The sequence below is a fragment of the Rhinolophus hipposideros genome, assembly GCF_964194185.1.
Source record: "Rhinolophus hipposideros genome assembly, chromosome: 6".
NCBI classification, from domain to species: Eukaryota; Metazoa; Chordata; class Mammalia; order Chiroptera; family Rhinolophidae; genus Rhinolophus; species Rhinolophus hipposideros.
Genome location: NC_138052.1, coordinates 617,419 through 639,591, shown reverse-complemented (window position 1 = coordinate 639,591; position 22,173 = coordinate 617,419). Strand labels below are relative to the sequence as shown.

General features: G+C 40.9%; 1 protein-coding gene across 6 annotated transcripts in view; it reads left to right on the top strand.

Annotated features, from left to right (window-relative positions):
• WDR33 (WD repeat domain 33) overlaps positions 1–22,173 on the top strand; it is a 105,348-nt gene that overhangs the window by 76,788 nt on the left and 6,387 nt on the right. For 2 of the 6 annotated variants that reach the window (XM_081051882.1, XM_081051880.1), the window contains exons 8-18: positions 9,096–9,222; positions 10,314–10,468; positions 10,566–10,644; positions 10,988–11,098; positions 11,462–11,556; positions 11,770–11,856; positions 12,076–12,215; positions 12,864–13,016; positions 13,640–14,728; positions 15,991–16,099; positions 19,833–20,268. In XM_081051882.1, coding sequence (XP_080908008.1) covers positions 9,096–9,222; positions 10,314–10,468; positions 10,566–10,644; positions 10,988–11,098; positions 11,462–11,556; positions 11,770–11,856; positions 12,076–12,215; positions 12,864–13,016; positions 13,640–14,728; positions 15,991–16,099; positions 19,833–20,268 — 2,581 coding nt within the window. Of the gene's footprint in view, positions 1–9,095; positions 9,223–10,313; positions 10,469–10,565; positions 10,645–10,987; positions 11,099–11,461; positions 11,557–11,769; positions 11,857–12,075; positions 12,216–12,863; positions 13,017–13,639; positions 14,729–15,990; positions 16,100–19,817; positions 20,269–22,173 lie in introns of all 6 variants that reach the window. The other 4 variants (XM_081051881.1, XM_081051879.1, XM_081051884.1 and 1 more) reach the window with 2 other exon arrangements.

Here is a 22,173-nt window from a genome sequence, read left to right as displayed (position 1 = left end):
TTTTGCCATACTTCTTATTTTTTAAAAACAAGTTCACGTTACAGGTATGGTTCAAGGTCCCTTTACGTGTCCCTACCCAGTGCTCTTCCTCTCCATCCTCAGAAGTGTCCACTCTCCTGAATTTAGGTTCTTCATTGCCAGATAACACAATAAGCTCTAGCATTTCAGATTTCCCAGATTGGTCTTCTGAAGGATTTGTAAGTGCTCTGAGAAAAAAGGCTTGTGGTCAGATTCTCCCCTACAGATTTGTGATACATATTGAAAGCACTGAAGGCTCTCAGACACGGAAAGAACCTTGTCAGTTTAAGGAATTCAGCATTGTCCAACTCTGTGACCACAGAACTCCCTCCCTCATGATTCTCTGCACTGTTGTTGCTTGGAACGTATTTTGTGAACACACTGGTGTACTCTTTCCAGAATTGACTTTCCACTTAATTTTATAGTTTTTTACTAATGTAACTTTGTAGATTTAGATGACAAAGATACTAATAGTAATCACTTCCAGTTGATGTTGACTGTTGGATCAAGTTTAAAATAATTTTATAAAAAAGGAAGGTAAAATGCTAATAAATTGCGTATTCATTGACCAGCGTACAAGTTACTTTACGTTCCGTAACTTTTTTTATTTGTGTTTGCTGACCTGTTGAAGAGTCTGGCTGTGGACCATGGCGACGTGGATTCTTTGCCTTCAACTGATCTGTTACATTTTATGTTCTTGTGGCTGGAAGGAGCCTGAGTTTGTTATCAATGTTTTACACATTTTCTTGAATAACAGTTTTTCAACTGTTAATGTTGTACTGAGATGGTACTTTAATTCTTTGTTTGCTTTTTTCCTCCTGTGTTAGAAAATCATGGTGCTTTTTGTACTTTATGTATAAAAGAATTTTTTCTTCCGGTTTGTTCATATAATGGTCTGATCCAGAAAAAATAAAATGGGAAAATGGACACTATTTCTGACCTTCAAATAAAACTATATATTGGTTTTCATACTGTTCACCGAGCCTTGGGGTCAAATACATTGTCTCAAGGCAGGCTATTTACGTATGGGATGACAGGTCCCTTAGGATCTGGTGAGGCTGTGCAGGAGAGAGAAAGTTCTGGATGAATGCTCAGGGGCACAGAGTTTACATACAATTTCACAGAAGCCAGGGAACCTCCTTCTATAAGAGAAAAATTCAGAAACAGACCGTCTTCCCTTAGTGGCTTCTGTCCTTCAGTACACACAGCTTACGGTTCTGAGAGGAAATAATCAACAAGGAACGCTCCACTTTCTACAAAAGTAAGTCTAGAACTGTTCACCAAATATCTGATGACTAACCGATCTATCCTTAGAATTGTAGGGTATGGTAAGGAGTCTGCACTGTACTTTTAGGATCTCCTTTGGAAAAACACTAGGTATTTTTTCATTAGGAAAAATCTGCATTCTTCACCTTGCTTTTTCAGGCATAGTAATGTAACTTTTTTTTTTTAAAGGTTTTGTTTTTTGTGGAGAAAGATCTCTGAAGCCTGTGTTAGTTTTGTTAGCTTAATAACAATTTTTATTCAGAAAATTTTTATTCTCAATGTTAACTTCCTTTAAAGTTGTTGTACCTGGACTGTGTGATTCTACAAATACTTCCCTGGTGTTTATTCCTCACTTTGTTTGATCACGTTTTAGGGCCCCCATAAATGTTGTGCACACTTATTTTGAATTAATGAATGAGTGAAAGGAAATAAATGGACCCATGAAAGAATGATCAAGTGGAATAAGTAAAATTGTTTCCCTCCTACCTCCCATTAGGTGTAAATTCTAATGAGCAATTAATGGTTGCGTTTTGCAAATAATTATGATTTAGTAAACAATTCTGGTATGTCACACACAGGTTAATCCACAAACGCAATGCCACCCTTCTCCAGGAGATGCTAATTCTGTCACTTGCATTTTGCTAGGACCCTGAGGGAATGTTTTGCTAAGGAAGTTCATTCCCTGGAGACCTCGCCTCTGAAAGTAACCCACTATGTGGTTAGATTAATTTGGAATGTCTTTGGATGGACTTAAGTCATGGTTGGCACACTCCTTTGTTCTTTTTTTATCTTTTTAATTAAAGTTTATTGGGCTGACAATTATTAGTCAAGTTACATAGATTTCAGGTGTATAATCACATTGTGTGTTCACCACCCAGGGTCAGTTCTTGCCACACCTTTATTCTTACAGGATGCTGGTCCTCAGAAGCAATGCGATTACTTTTCAGATGGTTAAAAGAAATACTTCTTAGTTACATATTTATTTTTAGATTTGATCCCTAATTTTTTCCTTACATAGTTCTGAAAGATGGAAAGGTATGTAGAAATTTGTCTTCTACAAACTCCTCAGTTACATTTGCCAAAGTGCAATTGATTGATTAGTGAAACAACAAAAGGAACTCTTCTGCCACTTGGTTTGGATGAAGGAAGGTTAGTGAGGTGAAGGAAATAGGGACGGGAAAAAGAAAACCTGGGCCACCTCTGGCCGCTGACTTTAGGCCTCAGTAACTCCTATGTAACAATTACAGGCCAGGGGAACTTTACAGGACATTCTTAGCTTTAGCGTCAGTTGAAGATAATTTTGTTGTTATTGTGTGACTGAGATAGTGAATAATAGTAATATGATTATGGGACTTTAAGGAGAAGATTTTCTTTAAAACGTCTGTAGTTGAAATCCGTCATGTCCAAAGGGCTTTATGTGATGATGGAAATATTCTATATCTCTGCTGTGCAGTACGCTAGCCACTAGTCACATATGGTTGTTGAGCACATGACATGTTGCTAGTGTGACTGAGGAACCTATTTTTTTAAACTTTAATTAAAACAAATTTAAATAACCACATGTGGCTAATAGCTACTGTATTATACAGTGCAAGTCAAATTCTTAAGTATAAGTATTCAAAGGAAATTCCACATGGATTTAGTACAACAATCTTGTTCGTTAGTATTTGCAACTAGAGTCTCTTCATTTTAGAACTTGGCAATTGAACCTTCAAGTCTCAATATTGCAATTTTTCTTCAAGCATATCCTCTGTTTCTAATTGCAGTCAAGTTTGGATAAGTCACTGTGACCTTTTCCAAGAGGCCCTGGGTCTTTCCTTGGTAACCACGTGCCTACCTCTGGCTTCCTTACAGCTCTGCCATCCTTCTGAGGATTATATGTTTATTCGTCAGCCTGTCTGTCCCGACAGGGCTGTTCCTGTGGTAGGCCTTGTAGGAACAGGTTTGGTGTGGAGAGTTTTGTTTTTTTTTTTTTTAAAGATTTTATTGGGGAAGGGGAACAGGACTTTATTGGGGAACAGTGTGTACTTCCAGGCCTCTTTTCCAAGTCAAGTTGTTGTCCTTTCAGTCTTAATTGTGGAGGGCGCAGCTCAGCTCCAGGTCCAGTTGCCGTTGCTAGTTGCAGGGGGCACAGTCCACCATCCTTTGCGGGAGTTGAACCGGCAACCTTGTGCTCCAACCAACTGAGCCATCCGGGAGGCAGCTCAGCTCCAAGTGCCGTGTTCAATCTTAGTTGCAGGGGGCGCTGTCCACCATCCCTTGGGGGGCACAGTCCACCATCCTTTGCGGGAGTTGAACCGGCAACCTTGTGGTTGAGAGGACGTGCTCCAACCAACTGAGCCGTCCGGGAGGCAGCTCAGCTCAAGGTGCCGTGTTCAATCTTAGTTGCAGGGGGCGCTGTCCACCATCCCTTGCGGGACTCGAGGAGTTGAACTGGTAACCTTGTGGCTGAGAGCCCACTGGCCCCCCATGTGGGAATTGAACCGGCAGCCTTCGGAGTTAGGAGCACGGAGCTCTAACTGCCTGAGCCACCGGGCCGGCCTGGAGAGTTTTATCTTCATATTTTTTACAAGCTTGATTCTGGAAAGTTTATGTAGATGCCACTTTTAGTACTTGGTCTTTCATTGGCAAGACAGTCTTAGTCCTGAAATCTTGAGCCATTAACAAGATGGTTTTAGTTCTAAAATATCTAGGTTATGATAGGTAAGAACAGTTGTCACTTGAATGAATTTTTTGTTAAATCTATGTTAATTGCTTCAGCATTGCAAATACTACATTCTTGAAATTTTCATGTTTGGGTATCACAAAGAACTTTTATCCTGAAATTTTGGACCTTTGAAATGATAAAAATTAGTGTAGAGGCATTCTTTAGGTTGAAATTGATATAAACCATGTGTTAGGGATTTAATCATTTTTCTATGAGGTAATAATTTATATATATTGTTTATATATGGCATGCCAGCTCACAAAACCCGTAATAATCCTTGGAACTTAATTTAGCCATATTGAGCCCGGAACTGTCAATGATAAAAATACATCCCACTAGTGTCATGAGCTTTGTTAATGTGGCCGATAGTTCCCTCATTTGTAGTTTCCTCTCGTGCTCCTTCTCTTCTCCTCTCAGACCTTTTCTTTACTCTGAACACCCATAGTAAGGGATAGGTCAGAAACCTGACCATCACATGTGTTAGAGATACCAATACCCAAGGTAACTAACTTAGTGCCTTCTTGATTTTCTTTAATTTCATCTTCCTTCACGAAACAGATTGACTATTTTTTAAAGGGTTGATATGCTTATAGTGTATAAATTTGTTTCATTTTTCTTTAAATAAAAATAATCTCACTGAGAAAAAAAAATACATCCCACTGAGGCTCTGAAGCACGTCTTTTTGGCACCACATACACTGGTTGCTTCTATATTGGCAAACAAAGGCACTAATTGATATTAGTCATTCTCATGAGTTTTGAATAGAGGGAAGCCAAAGTTTTCCATCAAGTAAAATAATAAAAGCACATGTCAAAAACTTCAAGTAGTATAGAAAAATAAATGTCTTCTTATTCCCATACCATTTTCTTCACCCTAAAAAATCAGCTTAAGTTTTCTTTTTTTTACAAATGAGACTAAATTTTACTTTGCTTTTCTGCTTATAATTTTTAAAAATGAGTCATTGAGGTATAATTTACATATGGTTGCATTCACCCTTTTTAGGTATACAGCTCTATGAGTTTTGACAAATACAGAGGGTGCCAAAAAAATGTATACACATTTTAAGAAAGGAAAAAACTATTAAAATTGTAATATATACCGCTAACAAAAGATGAATACAAGTCACGTTTGACTTCTTCAATTACAAGAGGTGCTCAAAGTGTTTACCATCAGTGTCCAGATACTTCTGATGTCGACGAACTCCTGCTTGAGCAACGTTGACCAAAGTGTCCATTTCTACACGTTTTTGGCACCCCTGGCATATACACCATCATCAAGATATAATTTCAATCTCTCTAAAAAGTCCGTTTTCTCTGCCCTTTTCTCTGTTTTTGTAACCAGCACCATAATCAAGATTTCCATCACCCCCAAAAGCTCCCTCTTTCTTGCCTCAGTTTTAACAGCTGTACTGAATTCAACTATATGGATTTACCTTAATTTTTCTAAATCACCCCCCATTGATTCATCATTAGGTTGTTTCCAGTCTTGCAATTCAAACAAGGAGTAGTAACTATCTTTGTACATAAATCTTGGTGTGTTTTTACAGTTATACACAGAGGGTAAATTCCTAGTAGAGGAATTACAAAACGAAAGTATGAATATTTAACATTTTGGTGGATATGGCTAAATGACCTCTCCAAAGGTTGCACTAATTTATTTTCCAACCAATTATGGGTGAGAATGCCTGTTACTCTCTTATTAACATTGGGTGTCGCCAAATTTAATTTTTGCCACTTTGATCAAGAGAATATTACCTAGCAAAGTAACTTGCATTCAGTGGTGTTTTTTCCTCTTTTAAAAAACATAAAAAAGTTCACATGCAAAAAAATGTAACCCATGTTGTTAATGGTTAAAACCACAACATAACAGAGGAAAGGTGAATAGCAGAACTTTACCTTTGTTTCCAGTATCCCAGTATAATTTTCATTTCCTGCTTGTCTGTATCTACATTTTTGTAATTATACCTGTACATTTTAATCTTTCTCATACCATATGCATAGTTTGTGCATGTATTATTTTGTTTGCTCTTTAAAAGTTCAGTTAATTTCCTGAGTTGTTTTGTTGTTCCCAGGATCTTCATCTTAATAGTTGTTACCTGTTTCTTCTATTTTTTGGGTATGGTATTATTAGTTCATTTTACATTCCACATCTAAAATTTGTTTATACTTTTTTACAATTATGAACAAGACTTCAAATACCATCTTTTAAATATAAAAGTGTTTTAAAAATTAGGAAAATAATTTTCTTCTAGTCTGATTCTTCTGGATCTAAATATATCGACATTGACACGAGAGAGTAGAATTTTATCATTTCAAATAGTTTTTGTTACGTCTTTGGGAATTCAGTAACTTTTTCTCTAAAGAAGGAAGCAGTTGTTTATCAACTTCTATGCCAGCTTAATCTTTATTTTTCCTTTTTCATTTTTTTAAAATATATTTTTAATTGTAGTCGACCTACATTAAATGAATTTCATGTATGCAACAGTGATTAGGCATTTGTATACCTTGTGAGGTGATCACACCAGTAAGCTTCGTACACATCTGGCACCGTGCAGTTGTTATGATATTAACTCTATTCCCTATGCTGAACATTACATCTTCGTGACTATTTTTATAGCTGGCAGTTCATACTTGTTCACCTTTTTCACTCATCCCCTCACCGCCCTTCTATCTGGTGACCATCAGTTTGTTCTCTGTATCTGTGAGTTTTATTCTGTTTTGTTCGTTTGTTTTTTAAATTCTCTATATAAATGAAATCGTACAGTTTTTATCTTTCTCTGTCTTATTTCTCTTAATACCCTCTAGGTCCATCCAGCCTCTTTTTTATTTTTTAATAAAATTATAAAAACATTATATGCTACTTACAAAGATTTCATACCCACTTTCTAGAGGTAATCCACTGTTATTTAGTAAATTTTTTTCTCAATAGATTATTCACATGTTTAATATTTTAAAATGACCAAACAATGTACAGTGAAGACTCCTTACCCATGTCCTCTCACTACCCAATTTCCCTTTTTGGAGACTATCAATATCAGATTCTTGTGTATTTTTTAAGACATATTTTATGTATTTTTGAGCAAATATGTGTGCTCTGTGTCAGTGTATGTCTATTTCAGCTACAGATGTTAGCATGCTGAACATACTTTTTGCATATATTTTCTTAGATAACTTTATTTGTTTTTTTTTAAAGTAGATATACATGCACATAGTTCAAAAATAAAATAATGTAAAGGCTTGAATAGGCCCCCTCTTATCCCAGTTTCCTGTCTGCTATGTACCATCCTTCAGTGAGTCTTTATGCATTACAGAAGCAATAGGAGGGTATATATTTTTGTTTTCTTTTCCTCTTGTAACACTTATTTAGACTACCTATTCATATCTGATAAGGCAGTATAGGATAGGTGTGACTCTTAGACTAACCGTTCACATCTGATAAGGCACATACATCATACCAAAATTTACTTTGTAATTCATTTGTTTCCTATTCAAGGGCATTTAAAAATAAACTGTATCAGTAAACATCCTGGTAGACCAATCTTTTTGGACATCCATTATTTTCCTGTGGTAAATTCTGAGACATAGGCTTAGAGGAGCTGTAATTTCACACTTTTTAAAAAAAAAAATTTTATTGGGGAACTGTGTGTTTTTCCAGGACCCATCAGCTCCAAGTTAAGTCGTTTTCTTTTTCAGTCTAGTTGTGGAGGGTGCAGCTCAGCTCCAAGTCAAGTGGTTTTTTTTTTCTTTTTTCTTTTTAATCTAGTTGTGGAGGGCTCGCTGGCCCATGTGGGCATTGAACCGGTCATCTTGGTGTTATGAGCACCGCTCTCTAACCAACTGGGCCAATTGTCCACCCATTTTTCATGCTTTTGGTACACATTACCAAACTGTTCCCCAGACAGTTGATGTCCCCCTACGTGCCTGCCAGCACAGGGTACTTAGATAAGTCAGTCCATGCCCATGTGACATGCGAATCACTCCCTTCCGAATTAGTGCAAATTCACTTTCCAATGCCTCCAACGCTATCTCTTCCTCCTTCTCTCCTTCCCTATTTTTCTGTTCTTCTAATATCCTTCCTCCTTCCCACCTCAAACTTCACAGAAGCTGGATTTGATGCATGTTAGAGAAGCAGCTGTTTCATATGCTCTTTACCTCACTCTTGACCTTACTTCTTAGTGCATTTTTCTGTATAAAATATTCCTGGGGCGCTTTTTGTACAGCACCCCATTTTTTTCAAACATTTCTTTCAGTTTTGTAGGTTATGATTTTCACTTTTGTGATTTTTAGTAACAGTTAATCTATTACATTTGTGATGTGACCTCCTGCTCTAGCACAGTGGTTCAGAGAACTCTGGAATCCTGTAGACCAGGCTCAGATCCCAGCCACTGTTCTGGGTGACTAGCTTAGGAATGTACAACATGTTATCTAAACCCTCCAGTCTTCCTGTCTCTTCACTTGTAAAAATGGTGATAATAATACTTTCCTTAGGATTTTGTCAAGATTTCAAGAGGTGATGCTTACAAGTGCTCAATACTTCACCTAACATACAGTAATTACTCAGGGTGTCTTCTGTTTTCATCCCATCTGACAGGGTGAACAAAGCAGGGATTATTTTTGTCATTCTGCTTTTGAGTAAATGGGATCAGAAAGATGGAATACTCTTCCTGTCATCACATCTGGAAAGTGGTAGTGTCTGAAGCTGAATTTTAGGACTTCTGATCTTAAGGACTACTAAAGTGAATGACAAGAATTATGACTAATAATTAGTATGATACAGGAACAGCATGAAAAGTTTAGGAAGCTTTATATACGGCTGCTTGAGAGGCGTAGCTCCAGTAAGCCTTAACTAGCCTGCCAGCAAGTGGGCGAGATGAGCTTGATTCCAGAAGAGGAATGGTTCCTGCGCATCTGGGCATCGAAAGCGAGGTTGCTATATGTCCCTAAGGCTTCCAGACACAAAGCCCAGAGTCTTGTAAAAGTTTAAGATGTTGAGCACCAGGGTCAAAAACATTTGACAGGTTTCTCTACTTTGGTTTAAATTAGAATGGAGTCTGCTTTAACTATACATGACTGATTAGGTTTTTATCTTAACTTGTTTCCGACAGGGCATGGTGCTGATGTGAAATGTGTAGACTGGCATCCAACAAAAGGGTTAGTTGTTTCAGGAAGTAAAGATAGTCAACAGCCAATCAAGTTCTGGGATCCCAAGACTGGGCAGAGTCTTGCAACACTGTAAGTGATAGGAACCCCGCCTTCATCCCTAAACAAAGGGGAACAAACCTTCCTGTGTTCTTTAACATTTAGCTTTCTCTCCTTTCATGTATTCCTGAAAAAGCAGTGTAGACAACAGATGGACTTGTATCTATAAGCCTTCTTATTAATTAAGTATGATCTGTCTCTGAATTTGCAATGAAGTAAGGCTTGATTTTTGTTCTTCCACATATGTCTAAATTAATTTGGGTATCACAGGGGTGGGCAGTGGGGAGCAGGGTGAGGAGGTAGTTATTACTATTCTCACCATAACACCTTTTGGCACTGTATGGAGTCGATGTGGTTGCCACTTACTAGACATATAGCCCAGGTTTCTCCATCTCACTACATCTATAGAGATGCTTTCCCTCCATTTTTAAATCAGTCTCCCCTGCCTTTTTTTTTTTTGGTCTGAGGTGCTTATGATTCAGCTACACAATAAAATTTTCTGTTTGAATTATCTGTAAACATTCACAGTGATACGAATATGTTGTTAATGTTTTTTTGACCAAACAGCTCTACCCCAGTCCTTCTGATTGGGAAGTGAGCTATACACAGAATGAGCTGGTTGGAGCAAGGCTGCCGTGCTGCACACCTCCAATGGCTGCAGCCAACTCGAACGCCTCGGGAATGGTGTTCCTGAGAGACATGCATTGTGCAGGCCTCATCACTGTCTCGAGTTCACATAAACCCTCCAACTACCCTGTGTCCTTTTTTATGCTTTGTCTTAATGAGAGGAGCTTCACTGAATTTTTAAAGTTTAATGAGCTTTATTGAATAGTAATTTATTCCTGTGCTGCACAGATAAACTTTTCTCTCCAATTGAAGCTCTACTTTTTAATTGCTTAAAGAAAGCAATGCTTAGGTAACGGACATTGTTTCTGTCATTAACCTGTGTCTTTCAAATGTACTTTTAACTGTGGTCCTGTAATGTTACTACTTCATGCTTTATTACTTCTAGGCTAATCCTCTTGCCATCTTGACCCATGTGCCTTTCAACAAAAATGGCTGCTGCATCAATTTAGACTTGTTTTGAATTCTGAAAGATGATTTTCTTGGTACTTTGTTTCTAGTCATGCCCATAAAAACACAGTGATGGAAGTGAAATTAAATCTCAATGGCAATTGGCTACTCACAGCATCACGTGACCATCTCTGTAAACTTTTTGACATCCGAAACCTGAAAGAAGAGCTTCAAGTCTTCCGAGGTCATAAGAAAGAAGCCACAGGTCAGTGGCAGTCAGATAGACTTCTCATTTTGACTACTGCCTGCTAGTTTTCTGAGGTCCTAATAATTTTGTCTTTCTCCATGTTTTTGTTTTACAGCTGTGGCCTGGCATCCTGTTCACGAAGGACTTTTTGCCAGTGGAGGGTCTGATGGCTCTTTGTTATTCTGGCATGTTGGGTATGTAACACTTATTATATAAAGAAGTATATTTTATGAAGAGAGCACCTGAAAGTGTAAAACATGGTAATGTTTGTATTTTTTCTGAGTGTTCATATGTCCTGTATCAGAGACTTCTTACATTCTTGAAGCATTTTCCTCTCTGAAGTGCTCTTTGACTAAAAGAATATATTACTGATGACAAATCAGTACTCATGCAACATGTGGAATTGACCAGATTCAAACAGGCTTTGGTAGCTTTGTGTTACACTAGAAAAAAATGTCTCTCTCTTTCTCTCTCTCTCTTTTTTTTTTTTTTTGGTAACTTTCATGAGAAAGACTTGTTTCTGTGGTGCTGTTACAGGGTAGAAAAAGAGGTGGGTGGGATGGAGATGGCCCACGAAGGGATGATCTGGAGTCTGGCTTGGCACCCTCTTGGGCATATTCTCTGCTCCGGCTCCAACGACCATACCAGGTAAGCATTATAGAAAGTAATGAGGAATGACTATATTCATAGAGCAGAGGGAAATAAATACATATTTTTATAGGTAGATCATTGTATTCATGTGTATTTTATCTTATTCTTAGGAACATTTTTGTAGTGGTTTATAAATACATATATCACAAGAAGGAGATTGGGTATTGGATATGACTTTGTTATTCAAATTCTGTTTTGCCTTCAGATTTTAAAAAAATATTTCTACATTTTAAATTTTTAGAGGAAAATCATTGTAAAACTATTGTGTTTACCAGGGTACTGCTTAGTACTGTTATGTCCCAGAAATACACTGAAACCATTTTCCCACCCTTCCCCATTCAATTACTTTTATGTTGACAGCAAATTCTGGACCCGAAACCGGCCAGGTGATAAAATGCGAGATCGATATAATTTAAACCTATTACCAGGAATGTCTGAAGATGGAGTAGAATATGGTGAGGCTCTTGCACATTTATCCTTCTTGGAAACCTGATTTTCTGTTATAAAAGTGTTAGTATTGAAAAGATTTTACAAAACGAATTTTAGTTTTATAGTTTATTAATTTGTAAATCACCAGCAATAGATTTCATTTTTATAAAGGTGTTAATTGTATTGAGCCACTACATTTATAAAATTTCTATTGACAATGGATGTATGCCTATTTATAGATGACCTTGAACCTAATAGCCTGGCAGTAATTCCAGGGATGGGAATCCCGGAACAACTCAAATTAGCCATGGAACAAGAGCAGATGGGTAAGAGTTGTACCTGTAAATTTTATTTTTGTAGATCTGTTTCTTATCTTCATGATATTAAATTATTTTGAAAACTCCAAAATGATTTATGTTGAGAAGTGTTGATATGAGTGATGTAAGCTGCATAACATTTAAAATCTGTTCTTCTAAAATGTGTTCATTGGTGAAGTAGCCACTTTCTTTCATTTCCTTGCTAACTACTTATCTTTATGATTACAGGGAAAGATGAATCAAATGAAATTGAAATGACAATTCCAGGTTTAGATTGGGGGATGGAGGAAGTGATGCAAAAGGATCAGAAAAAAGTGCCTCAGAAGAAAGTTCCTTACGCAAAACCCATTCCTGCTCAGTTCCAACAGGTGAGTAACTAAGGTGGCCCCAGCTCATCGTGCACTGTGAGAGTCTGTTTGGTGAGACAAACTGAAGTTCAGAGATGCGTTTCTTGGATTCTCTCATCTCTTGCAGATCTATTTCTTGCATCTATCTCTGTCCAATCAACTCTTCTGAAACATTCTTCACATATTTCAGACGTTCTTAGACATAGTTCCCATCTGTTGCTTTGCAGTCAGTGCTGAGTTTGTCATGAATCTTTTCTAGATCTTCTTTTGTTCTCACCTCCTTACTGTCATCCACATTATCAGAGGAAGGTGAAAAAAGACATGGACAGAGAGAGTGTCTTTTCTATACTTTCTGTCTTCTGTGTTACCTGTCCCTTCAACACGAAGTATGTGTGCCCGGTTGAAGAGGCAGGCAAGCTTCATATTCTTAATAACACGCAAAATCTTACAGCTTTTATCATTTTAATAATTTCTATCCCATAGTGTTCTTGCCCAATTCCATTCCTGTGTCACTAAGAATAAGCATTAGAAATAAAGATAACATACCAGGTGAGCCAACTTGTATTTGGCAAGTTGGAATGAGCCAATGATATTATAGAATGGTGTTTTCATTCTGTCATTATAATTTACACACTTAAGGTATATTTTAATATTCTCTTCTTTCCCAAGGCTTGGATGCAAAATAAGGTTCCAATTCCTGCCCCAAACGAGGTACTGAATGACAGAAAAGAGGACATTAAATTGGAAGAGAAGAAAAAAACACAAGCAGAAATTGAGCAAGAAATGGCCACATTACAGTACACTAACCCACAGCTTCTGGAGGTATTTGTGAAGCTCTTCGGGTGGTTCCAGCTGATCTAAGAAAGTAGTGGTAGCATTTTTTACTGATAGGCTTGGAGGAGAGGGGATGGGACTCTCAGACGGGTCTGAAGAGCACCAGCATTTCGTATTGCTACATTAGGAAGCTAGTTTCTAACCAGATCAGTCAAGCAGTGAGTGGACCTAAGTTAAACATGCATTTTTAAAAGAAAAGATAAAGCCAACATTGTTTAAATTTGGATTCACTTATTGTTCCACAGATAAAAACTCTTATCCCTCAGTTCTAGAGCAGGTGGTTTGTTATTTTTCCTATCTTTGACAGCTAGCAAGGATGATAAAACACCAGTAAATTATTGGGCTTTCCCTGATCAAGATGGATATAAATAAAACTGACTGCTGTTTCCTAGCACCTAAAAAGAGGCAGTCTGGAGTGAATGTTGAAGGTTGAGTACCCTCAGAATACCTGAATGTTATATAGACTCTAGTTACTGTTGGGGCATTAAGGGGTTAATGCCTCAGTTTGTTTTGAGGCTCCCCCAATGAAATAAGTGATGGCAGTGTATTGCCATCCTCTACAGCTCTGGCTAATTTTTCAGTATGCTTTTTCTTTCTTTTTTTCTTTCCAGCAACTTAAAATTGAAAGACTTGCACAGAAACAGGCTGAGCAAATTCAGCCTCCTTCTTCATCTGGCACCCCTCTCCTTGGACCCCAGCCCTTTCCAGGACAAAGTCCAATGTCTCAGATCCCACAAGGTTTTCAACAGCCCCATCCATCTCAGCAGATTCCAATGAACATGGCTCAGATGGGGCCTCCAGGTCCACAGGGACAGTTTAGACCGCCTGGACCCCAGGGACAAATGGGACCACAAGGTCCTCCACTGCACCAGGGAGGTGGGGGGCCACAAGGATTCATGGGACCACAAGGGCCCCAAGGCCCACCCCAGGGGTTGCCAAGGCCCCAGGACATGCACGGTCCCCAAGGTATGCAAAGGCATCCTGGGCCTCATGGCCCTTTGGGACCTCAGGGACCACCTGGACCACAGGGTAATTCTGGTCCTCAAGGTCATATGGGTCCTCAGGGTCCACCTGGGCCACAAGGCCACATAGGCCCCCAAGGCCCACCTGGTCCCCAGGGTCACATGGGCCCTCAGGGGCCTCCTGGTACTCAAGGTATGCAGGGACCACCTGGTCCCAGAGGAATGCAAGGACCTCCTCATCCTCATGGGATACAAGGTGGGCCAGGGTCTCAAGGGATCCAAGGTCCTGTGTCTCAGGGACCTCTGATGGGCCTGAATCCAAGAGGAATGCAGGGTCCTCCAGGCCCTCGAGAGAATCAGGGGCCTGCTCCCCAAGGGATGATGATGGGCCACCCACCTCAAGAGATGAGAGGCCCTCACCCTCCAAGTGGACTGCTGGGACACGGCCCTCAGGAAATGAGGGGTCCTCAGGAGATGCGAGGCATGCAGGGGCCTCCACCCCAAGGATCACTGCTGGGCCCTCCCCAGGAATTGCGAGGGCCTGCAGGCTCACAAGGTCAGCAGGGGCTGCCACAAGGCTCTTTGGGACCTCCACCCCAGGGTGGCATGCCAGGACCCCCTGGACCTCAGGGACAGCAGAACCCGGCAAGAGGGCCACATCCATCTCAAGGGCCAATACCGTTCCAGCAGCAGAAAACAGCTCTGCTAGGTGATGGGCCCCGGGCCCCCTTCAATCAGGTATTACTTATTTCCAACTTGAAGGCATTACATATTGGGAAAATACACTCTGCACTGAGGCGGCACTTCAAGTGCTGTGAAGCCAGTCACCGCTGGTACAAGTGTCTCCCAGGTGGTCATAGTGGCTTGAGGATAGCATCACAGCTGAAGGAGTAAGAATAATGAAGTGGACTATTAAATATATCACAATATGAATCTCAACCTATGTTTTTAAACCAATTGTTTAGTTATTAAACCAATTGTTTTAATTGGTTTACTTTACTGGAATTGCTTTCAGGTGTTAAATTAGCAGCATGAAAGATGTTGGTAGGAGCTGTCCGTGGGTAAAAGGGACAGGAAGCATGAGTATAGAAATTATATAGCATTGAGATCACAATGGCTGTTTATAACTGTGGTGCTCCACGTCCTATCAAGGCTGCTCTCCCATGTCATTAGTTTAGAATGTGCAAACTGCATTTTTATATGAAGGGATGATTAGCTGCATATATCTACACACACACATTTGTTTATTTATTTGTCAAGAGACCTGATCCAAGTTTCCTGGACAGTGTGGAGAATCAGAATTTAGACATGGTTAGATATAAATACAGAATATGAAGACTAGGGACAAGCTGGGGTTCCAGAGCAAGGAGATTGAGAGGATCAGAGGAGCATGTTTGTATCAGACAGAAGCTGCGAGAACCTCTTGCATCCAACATGATCTCAGGTGACTGAGAGTAGGCTGCCGAGGAAGGGGCAGATTGGAAGGTAGAGGGGAGAGGGAAGTGAGAGGAGGAAAGCAGTGCAGACCCCGGACGCCTTTCTCCCCTGCCCCCTACAGCCCCCTAGCCCTGACCTCTTGGAGGATTGGTGATTTTCCTGTGCCTGCAAAAGCGCCATGGATGCGAGAGCACAGTCTGGTGTCCTGTCTGGCGGACAGCCAGGCCTGTCCTTTTGCCAGAAGTCCGTCCTCTATGCAGAGTGTTGTTACTAGTATGTTACGATTTCTGGCTTTCCACTGAGGTTCTTGCTTGGCATTACAAGTAAAGATCTAGCTTTAAATAAAACCAATCAGCAGGTTTAAAATATAAGTATTTCCTTTTACGATAAGAGAAGTTCCCCCAATTTAAGGACAGTTTTGCTCTAATGTCACTAGCTATATATTTACAGCTGGAGGCTTTGGGGCAACCAAGTGTTTTTATCTTGTCATGTTATAATAAAATTGATATTCATGAAGTACAAGCCTGTGATTTCACATCCCTGCTTTAAAAACATCTTTTCAGGAAGGACAGAACGCAGGCCCCCCACCCCTGATACCAGGCCTAGGGCAGCAGGGAGCACAAGGTCGCATCCCCCCTCTTAATCCTGGACAAGGACCTGGTCCTAACAAAGGTAAATACCTGCTCGGCTGCAGACGAGACTTTTACTACCATTGGGTAAATCTTGTAATAAAGAGTTTTATTGGTAAGGAATCGATAGAATGTTCATTTGAACCTTTAGGAAAAATAAGAGCACATCCATTTCAAGTAATAGCTTTGTCTTGTGTTGTTTTCATTCACACGTTTGCTTTAGTTAGCCATAAGTGCTGCCTGCAGGAAATGAGCTCCTTGTTACCAGAAGCTGGCAGTGCGGCCGCTGGACGGATGGCCACTCCAACAGGCCTGGGCCACAGGTGGCCTGTCTGTTTGTTGGGAATGGGGGTGCCACCCGTGTTCATCCCATGCAAAGTCCTAACAGCACCCAGACAGCTGAACTGTTTCACTTTCAGTTTTCTGAGGGGATAAAGAATTCAGGGATTTTAACAATGTTTTTAAAATCACCTTCTTCCCCCCAAAGTGTGTCATGCACTGATTGTTTAGCTGGTTACGTTGTTCTGTACCATTTGAAAAGGAGAAAGTAACCACTGATGTATTGTGCCTCAGGTTGTTGCTATGGAATGCAGAAGTGACAATTATCAATATTTAGATTTGAGGCTATTTGGAAATTAAGAGTTAATTCCAAGAGTTGAAAGAGCGCAGGCAGCAGCCGGAGTTCCCTGTTCCCGGAAGGGTTATTCTCTCACACGCGGATGAAGAGTTTGAGCAGGAATATGGTGGGCCCAGCCTGCTGGATGGAGGGCTAGAAGATGGGCTGAGGCTATGTACATAGAGGGAAGTTAGGAGATGGAGCTGTTACATCCAGTGGGAGCACACAAACCAAACAGCATGAGCTCTGTGGAGACGGCGTTGCAGAGAACTTCACTGCTTTTATTGTTCAATTTCCTAAGCCCACAGAACCCTGTTTCTCAGGTTAAGAAAAGTCCGCGTCAGCATTTACAGCCCTTGTGCTTTGAGAATTTAAAGCTTAGTCTTGAATTTATGTGAGTTATTGAGGTGGGAAAGGAGGGGATAAAGGAATTAGGAGGATGTGTCTGTTTTAGTCCCATCCTATAGAAGTGGCCAACAGGGAAAAAGAGAAAACAAACATCAAGAAACAATCTTTGGAGTTTGGGGATCCTAAGAAAATGACCCACAAGGTACAGCCATCAACCAACTGAGAGCCTGCCTCTTCCTCTCCCCTACCCTGTGTCTGCCTCCACCTGATTCCCTTGCCTCCTTGCTTCTCTCCCTCTCTCTCTCTGTCTGTCTCTCCCTCTCTCCTCTTCTTCCCTCCCTCCCCTCTTCTTCCCCCTTTTCCCCACCTATCTCTTTTTCCCTCCTTTCTTTCTCCTCCCAGGGACCCTAGGGAGAAGGGAGAGCCAAGAAAGGGGTCCTGTCATCCTCGACTGGATTAACCAGTGGCCACCCCCCCATCACTGGTGGCCACATCCCTTCTAATTTGTAGCAGTGATTTCTTTCCTTAGAGGAATAGCATACTTTTAAGCATGTAGAAGTAATAGGTAAGTCAAAATGGAATATGTTCAGCTTCCTCAGATCAGAGGTCTGCTGCGTCTGAGGTCACACCAAGTTTAAGCAACACAATGTCAGAGAGAAGCTTCAGGAACACGCTGAGAAGTGAGGGGACCTATCCATCAGAAGGAAACAGACTTAGGATATTTGCAAACTGACTGAACAGAAAGGCAACTCAGAAGGTGCATTCCTCAACATGGAAAGGACTGGTTTAATGGAGGAAAGATGAGAGAGTCCTTCTCATGGTGTTTTTTTGCTGAGATTTCCACGTTTTTTAATACACGTTTGAATAGTGAAGAAGGATTGACATGGCCAGGAGAAATGCACAGAAATGCAAGAGGAAGGACATTGGAAGGGTGAAAATTGTGGCCGACTGTGACACGAGGACACAAAGTCCATCTTTGTTGCCAGGGAAAAGAATAAGAGGCATGAGCTGGGCAAGTGGAGGAATTTCATTTTAAAACTTGGTTGTTTTAGAGACAAGAGTGTCCTTTCACTATCTGCTTTTCAGAAATGTTTAAATTGCATGTTGACAGAAAATAGATATTAATTTATAATGGCTGCAATCGTTCGGTAGCCAGGAAAACAGGTCCCTTCAAAGTTAGGAGGTGAACTGAGTAAACAATGACAAATTTAATTGGCTTCTTGAGATTTTTATTTGTTACTTTGCATATATGAAGTGTGATCAAAAAATACAGTGAATGTTTACATTTAAAAATGTATTACAGTAAAAGACACATTGCCATTAATCCCCCCCCCCCAAAAAAAAATATATTAGCTTGGTGCAAAAGTAATTGTGGTTTTTGCAATTTTTAACCTTTTAAACTGCAATTACTTTTGCACCAAACTAATACTCCCCTTGCTTCAAACACACTTACCCATCGTTCTTGCGACTTTCTGAAGCAGTTCTGGAAGTCCTCTTTCGTGAGTGTCTTCATCCTCCATCATGACAAGGCTCCGTGTCACACATCACTTCTGGTACGGCAATTTCTGTCAAATAAAAACATTACGGTGTGTCCTCACCCACCTTATTCACAGGATCTGGCACTGTGTGACTTCTGGCTCTTCCCCAAGGTTAAAAGGACCATGAAAGGTAAACGTTTTAAATCAATTTAGGATATCGAGGCAGCCACGACAGCACAACTAAAGACACGACAGAGGAGATGCAGAACTATTTCAGAAAGTGGCAAGAACAATGGGATAAGTGTGTTCAAAATGAGGAGGAGTATTTTGAAGGGATTAATGTGTCTTTTACTGTAATAATTTTTGTTTTACTTATTTACTCATTACTTTTATTTATTTATTTTTTCTTTTTTTTTATTTATTAGTTTCAGGTATACAAGACAAGGTAATACTTAGACGTTCATCATTTATATCCCTCACACTGTGAACCCCCTCCCCCCTGTAATAAATTTTTAAAAATATAAACATTCACCCTATTTTTTGATCACACCTCATATTCAAATATTTTTTAAAAACTTTAGTGGGTTTCCAAACACTGCCTGCAAAGAATGGTGATAATATAGATGAGGGATATCATTCACAGAAAGGGGCAGAAAAAGTGTTCATATAAACTTTGAAAGTACAGTGAGGCTGTCTGGTCACCACGCAGTTATTAGAGAAGTTCATGGTTCCATGTGCCTTACAGAAGATTTTGTTAACAATCAACGTGTGGGTTAACAAATCAAATGAAATGAACTAGGGGTTAAAGGAACGCTATCCTGGGTGGTGGCAGCCCTGTGGCCCCGCTATGGCCTCTACAACCTGTATAGCGTGTGCAGAGGTGAGTGCCTGCTTGGCTTCCTGGCAGTTTTCTCTGAGGTCTTCTTCCTGGTACTGAGCAAGGAGAAAGAAATCACTGAAAGAATAGGGCCCGGGAGGAAGGAAGCTCATTCTCATGCCTGTGCGCTGCGTTCTCTTAGATTTTCCACATTCATCCTCAGCAGCTGAATGTGCTGGAAGCTGGGTATTGCTGATCTCGTTTGAGATTAGTGCTATGCCCTCGGTCGAGTTCCTTAACTAGAATGTGATGAAATTGAAATCTTCACCACAAAACGCTTGTTCTTTCCATCATATGATGTCTTAGGGACATTTGTCAGGATCCTAAGTATACTGAGAACTTAGGAGGGAAAACATTTGAAATGAAAGAATGCATTCTGAAATACTGTGATGCTGAAAATCAGCCCTGTGTTGGCAGGATTGCTGAAGTCGGGGTAAATCAGCTTTGTTTCCCGCAGGTGACTCCCGGGGCCCTCCAAACCACCACCTGGGCCCCATGTCCGAGAGGCGACATGAACAGAGCGGCCCGGAGCACGGCCCAGACAGGGGGCCTTTCCGCGGAGGCCAGGACTGCAGGGGTCCCCCTGATCGGCGTGGCCCCCACCCTGACTTCCCCGACGACTTCAGCAGACCAGACGACTTCCACCCTGACAAGCGCTTTGGCCACCGGTTACGTGAATTTGAGGGCCGAGGAGGACCTTTACCACAAGAAGAGAAGTGGAGGCGCGGAGGCCCCGGGCCTCCGTTTCCTCCAGATCACAGGGAGTTCAGCGAGGGGGATGGCCGTGGCGCAGCCCGGGGCCCTCCAGGGGTGTGGGAAGGCCGCAGGCCTGGAGATGAGCGGTTTCCTCGCGACCCTGAGGACCCACGCTTTCGGGCGCGCAGAGAAGAAAGGTGGGGAAGATACTTTGTGGGTCCGTTTCTTCTTCCCTGGAGCTTTTCACCTGTTCTTTCCACAAAAGTCTCTTTCCTCTTTTGCTTGGGGAGAGAGTGCTAGACTGATTACTACCCTATCTCTCTATGTTTTGCATTTACACTTTTAAAAAATTATGCTTTTTAACCTTTATATGGTTCTTTTTGTCTTTACAATTTAGAAGTCTTTCTGCTCAGTTTTTGGTCGTTTTAAAGAGATGGGAGGATCCATATACTATAAAATTTCTTGGATCTGATCAGAAATCTCTAGGTTCTTTTGATTACAATGATGAAACATGAGATCGATAGATTAAGAATAAAGGAATTGTGAAATAGATAGTTTTTGTGAAATTGCCTAAAGATCTTGAGAAAATCAAATCAAACTGAAAAATAATCTTGCTGTAAAAATTAGGTCAAGGTCAGACTTGAACACTCAGCTAGCATGGTGTAAAAAAGGAATAGAAGAAATATGGAGTAAAAACAAGAAGTAGTGAAATCTCAAGTGAGACTCAGAATAATCAGTGATGATGATGACTGAGTGTGTGCTGTGTGCCAGGTGTTTCCTCATTTAATTGTTACAGTGCATTGTGGGATTGGTGGTGGTGTCAGTGTTTTCCAGGGAAGGAGTCACACTGGGAACCAGCACTTGTTTGACCCTCAGAGGTCTCACAGCGCCCATGCTGCCAACACTCTGCGTTTACTGCCTCATTTGTGCCTCACCATCGTCCCGACACATTTTTCACTAGTGTTGCCGAGTTGATGATTGCATTAAGGATTGGCAGTCTCCATCCTCACAGATGTGGTAGGAGAGATTGACGAAGAAAAGGACCTGGGAGGGTGAGATAGAGGGTTAAAGAAAGCAGCTGTCAGAAAGAGTTTTTTGAAAAAGATTTAAGGGCTCCCCGTTTTCTTAAGGGCCTCTCTTAATGATATCCAAGTATTCACTCTTTGAAGTGGCTTCTATGTCTGCAAGTGCCTCATTTCCAGGGGCTTTGGCATCAACCACTGTCACTGATTTCTTGAATTTCTTCATCTAGAGCAAAGTCTCAGATTTTTCCAAGCCTCAATTTCTATTTCATGTGTCGATGACAGGCTTCCAGCCTGAACTCTGGTGCTGTTCACAGCTTTATGCTGGTCTTCACATGCCAAACAGGGTCGTGTTACCTTGTGCTGGTTGCCTCCTCTCCTGGAGCAATTTCCTGGATGGCTGGCTAACTCTGGTTAGATCTCTCCTGGTATACCCAGTTCCTTTACTCTGCTTCACATTTCTTCATAGCACTTAGCACGGTGTGACATTAAGTAATATATTTGTTTCTTTATGACCTATATCTCCCAGAAGCGTGACAGCTTCCCTATGGCAGGGGCTCTGCTTACCCACCACTGTGTCCTCAGGACCTAGAGCAGTAGTGGTGACACAGTAGGTGCTCAGTAACTCAAATGAATCTATTAAATGGGAGAGGTATCTGAGGGGTCAGTTCATTAGGGGGTGTACTAGTCAGCCAAGACTGCCATAACAAGCTACCACATGTGGGGGGCTTAAACAACAGACATCTGTTTTCTGTTTTGGAGGCTGGAAGTACTAGGTCAAGATCCAGCAGGGTGGGTTCTAGTGAGGCTTGTCTTCTTGCCTTGCAGATAGCCGCCTTCTTCCTGTGCTCGCTCTCACATGGAAGAGGGAGCGAGCACACTCTAGTGTCTCTTCTTAGAAGGGCTCCAATCCCACCACAAGGGCCCCACCCCATGACCTCATCTAACCCTCATTACCCCTCAACGGCCCATCTCCAAATACCATCACATTGGGGTTTGGGCTTCAACATGTGAATTTTGTGGGGCACACAGACATTTAGTCCATAACAGGAGCTCTTTTCTAATTGAGTCAAATTGGAT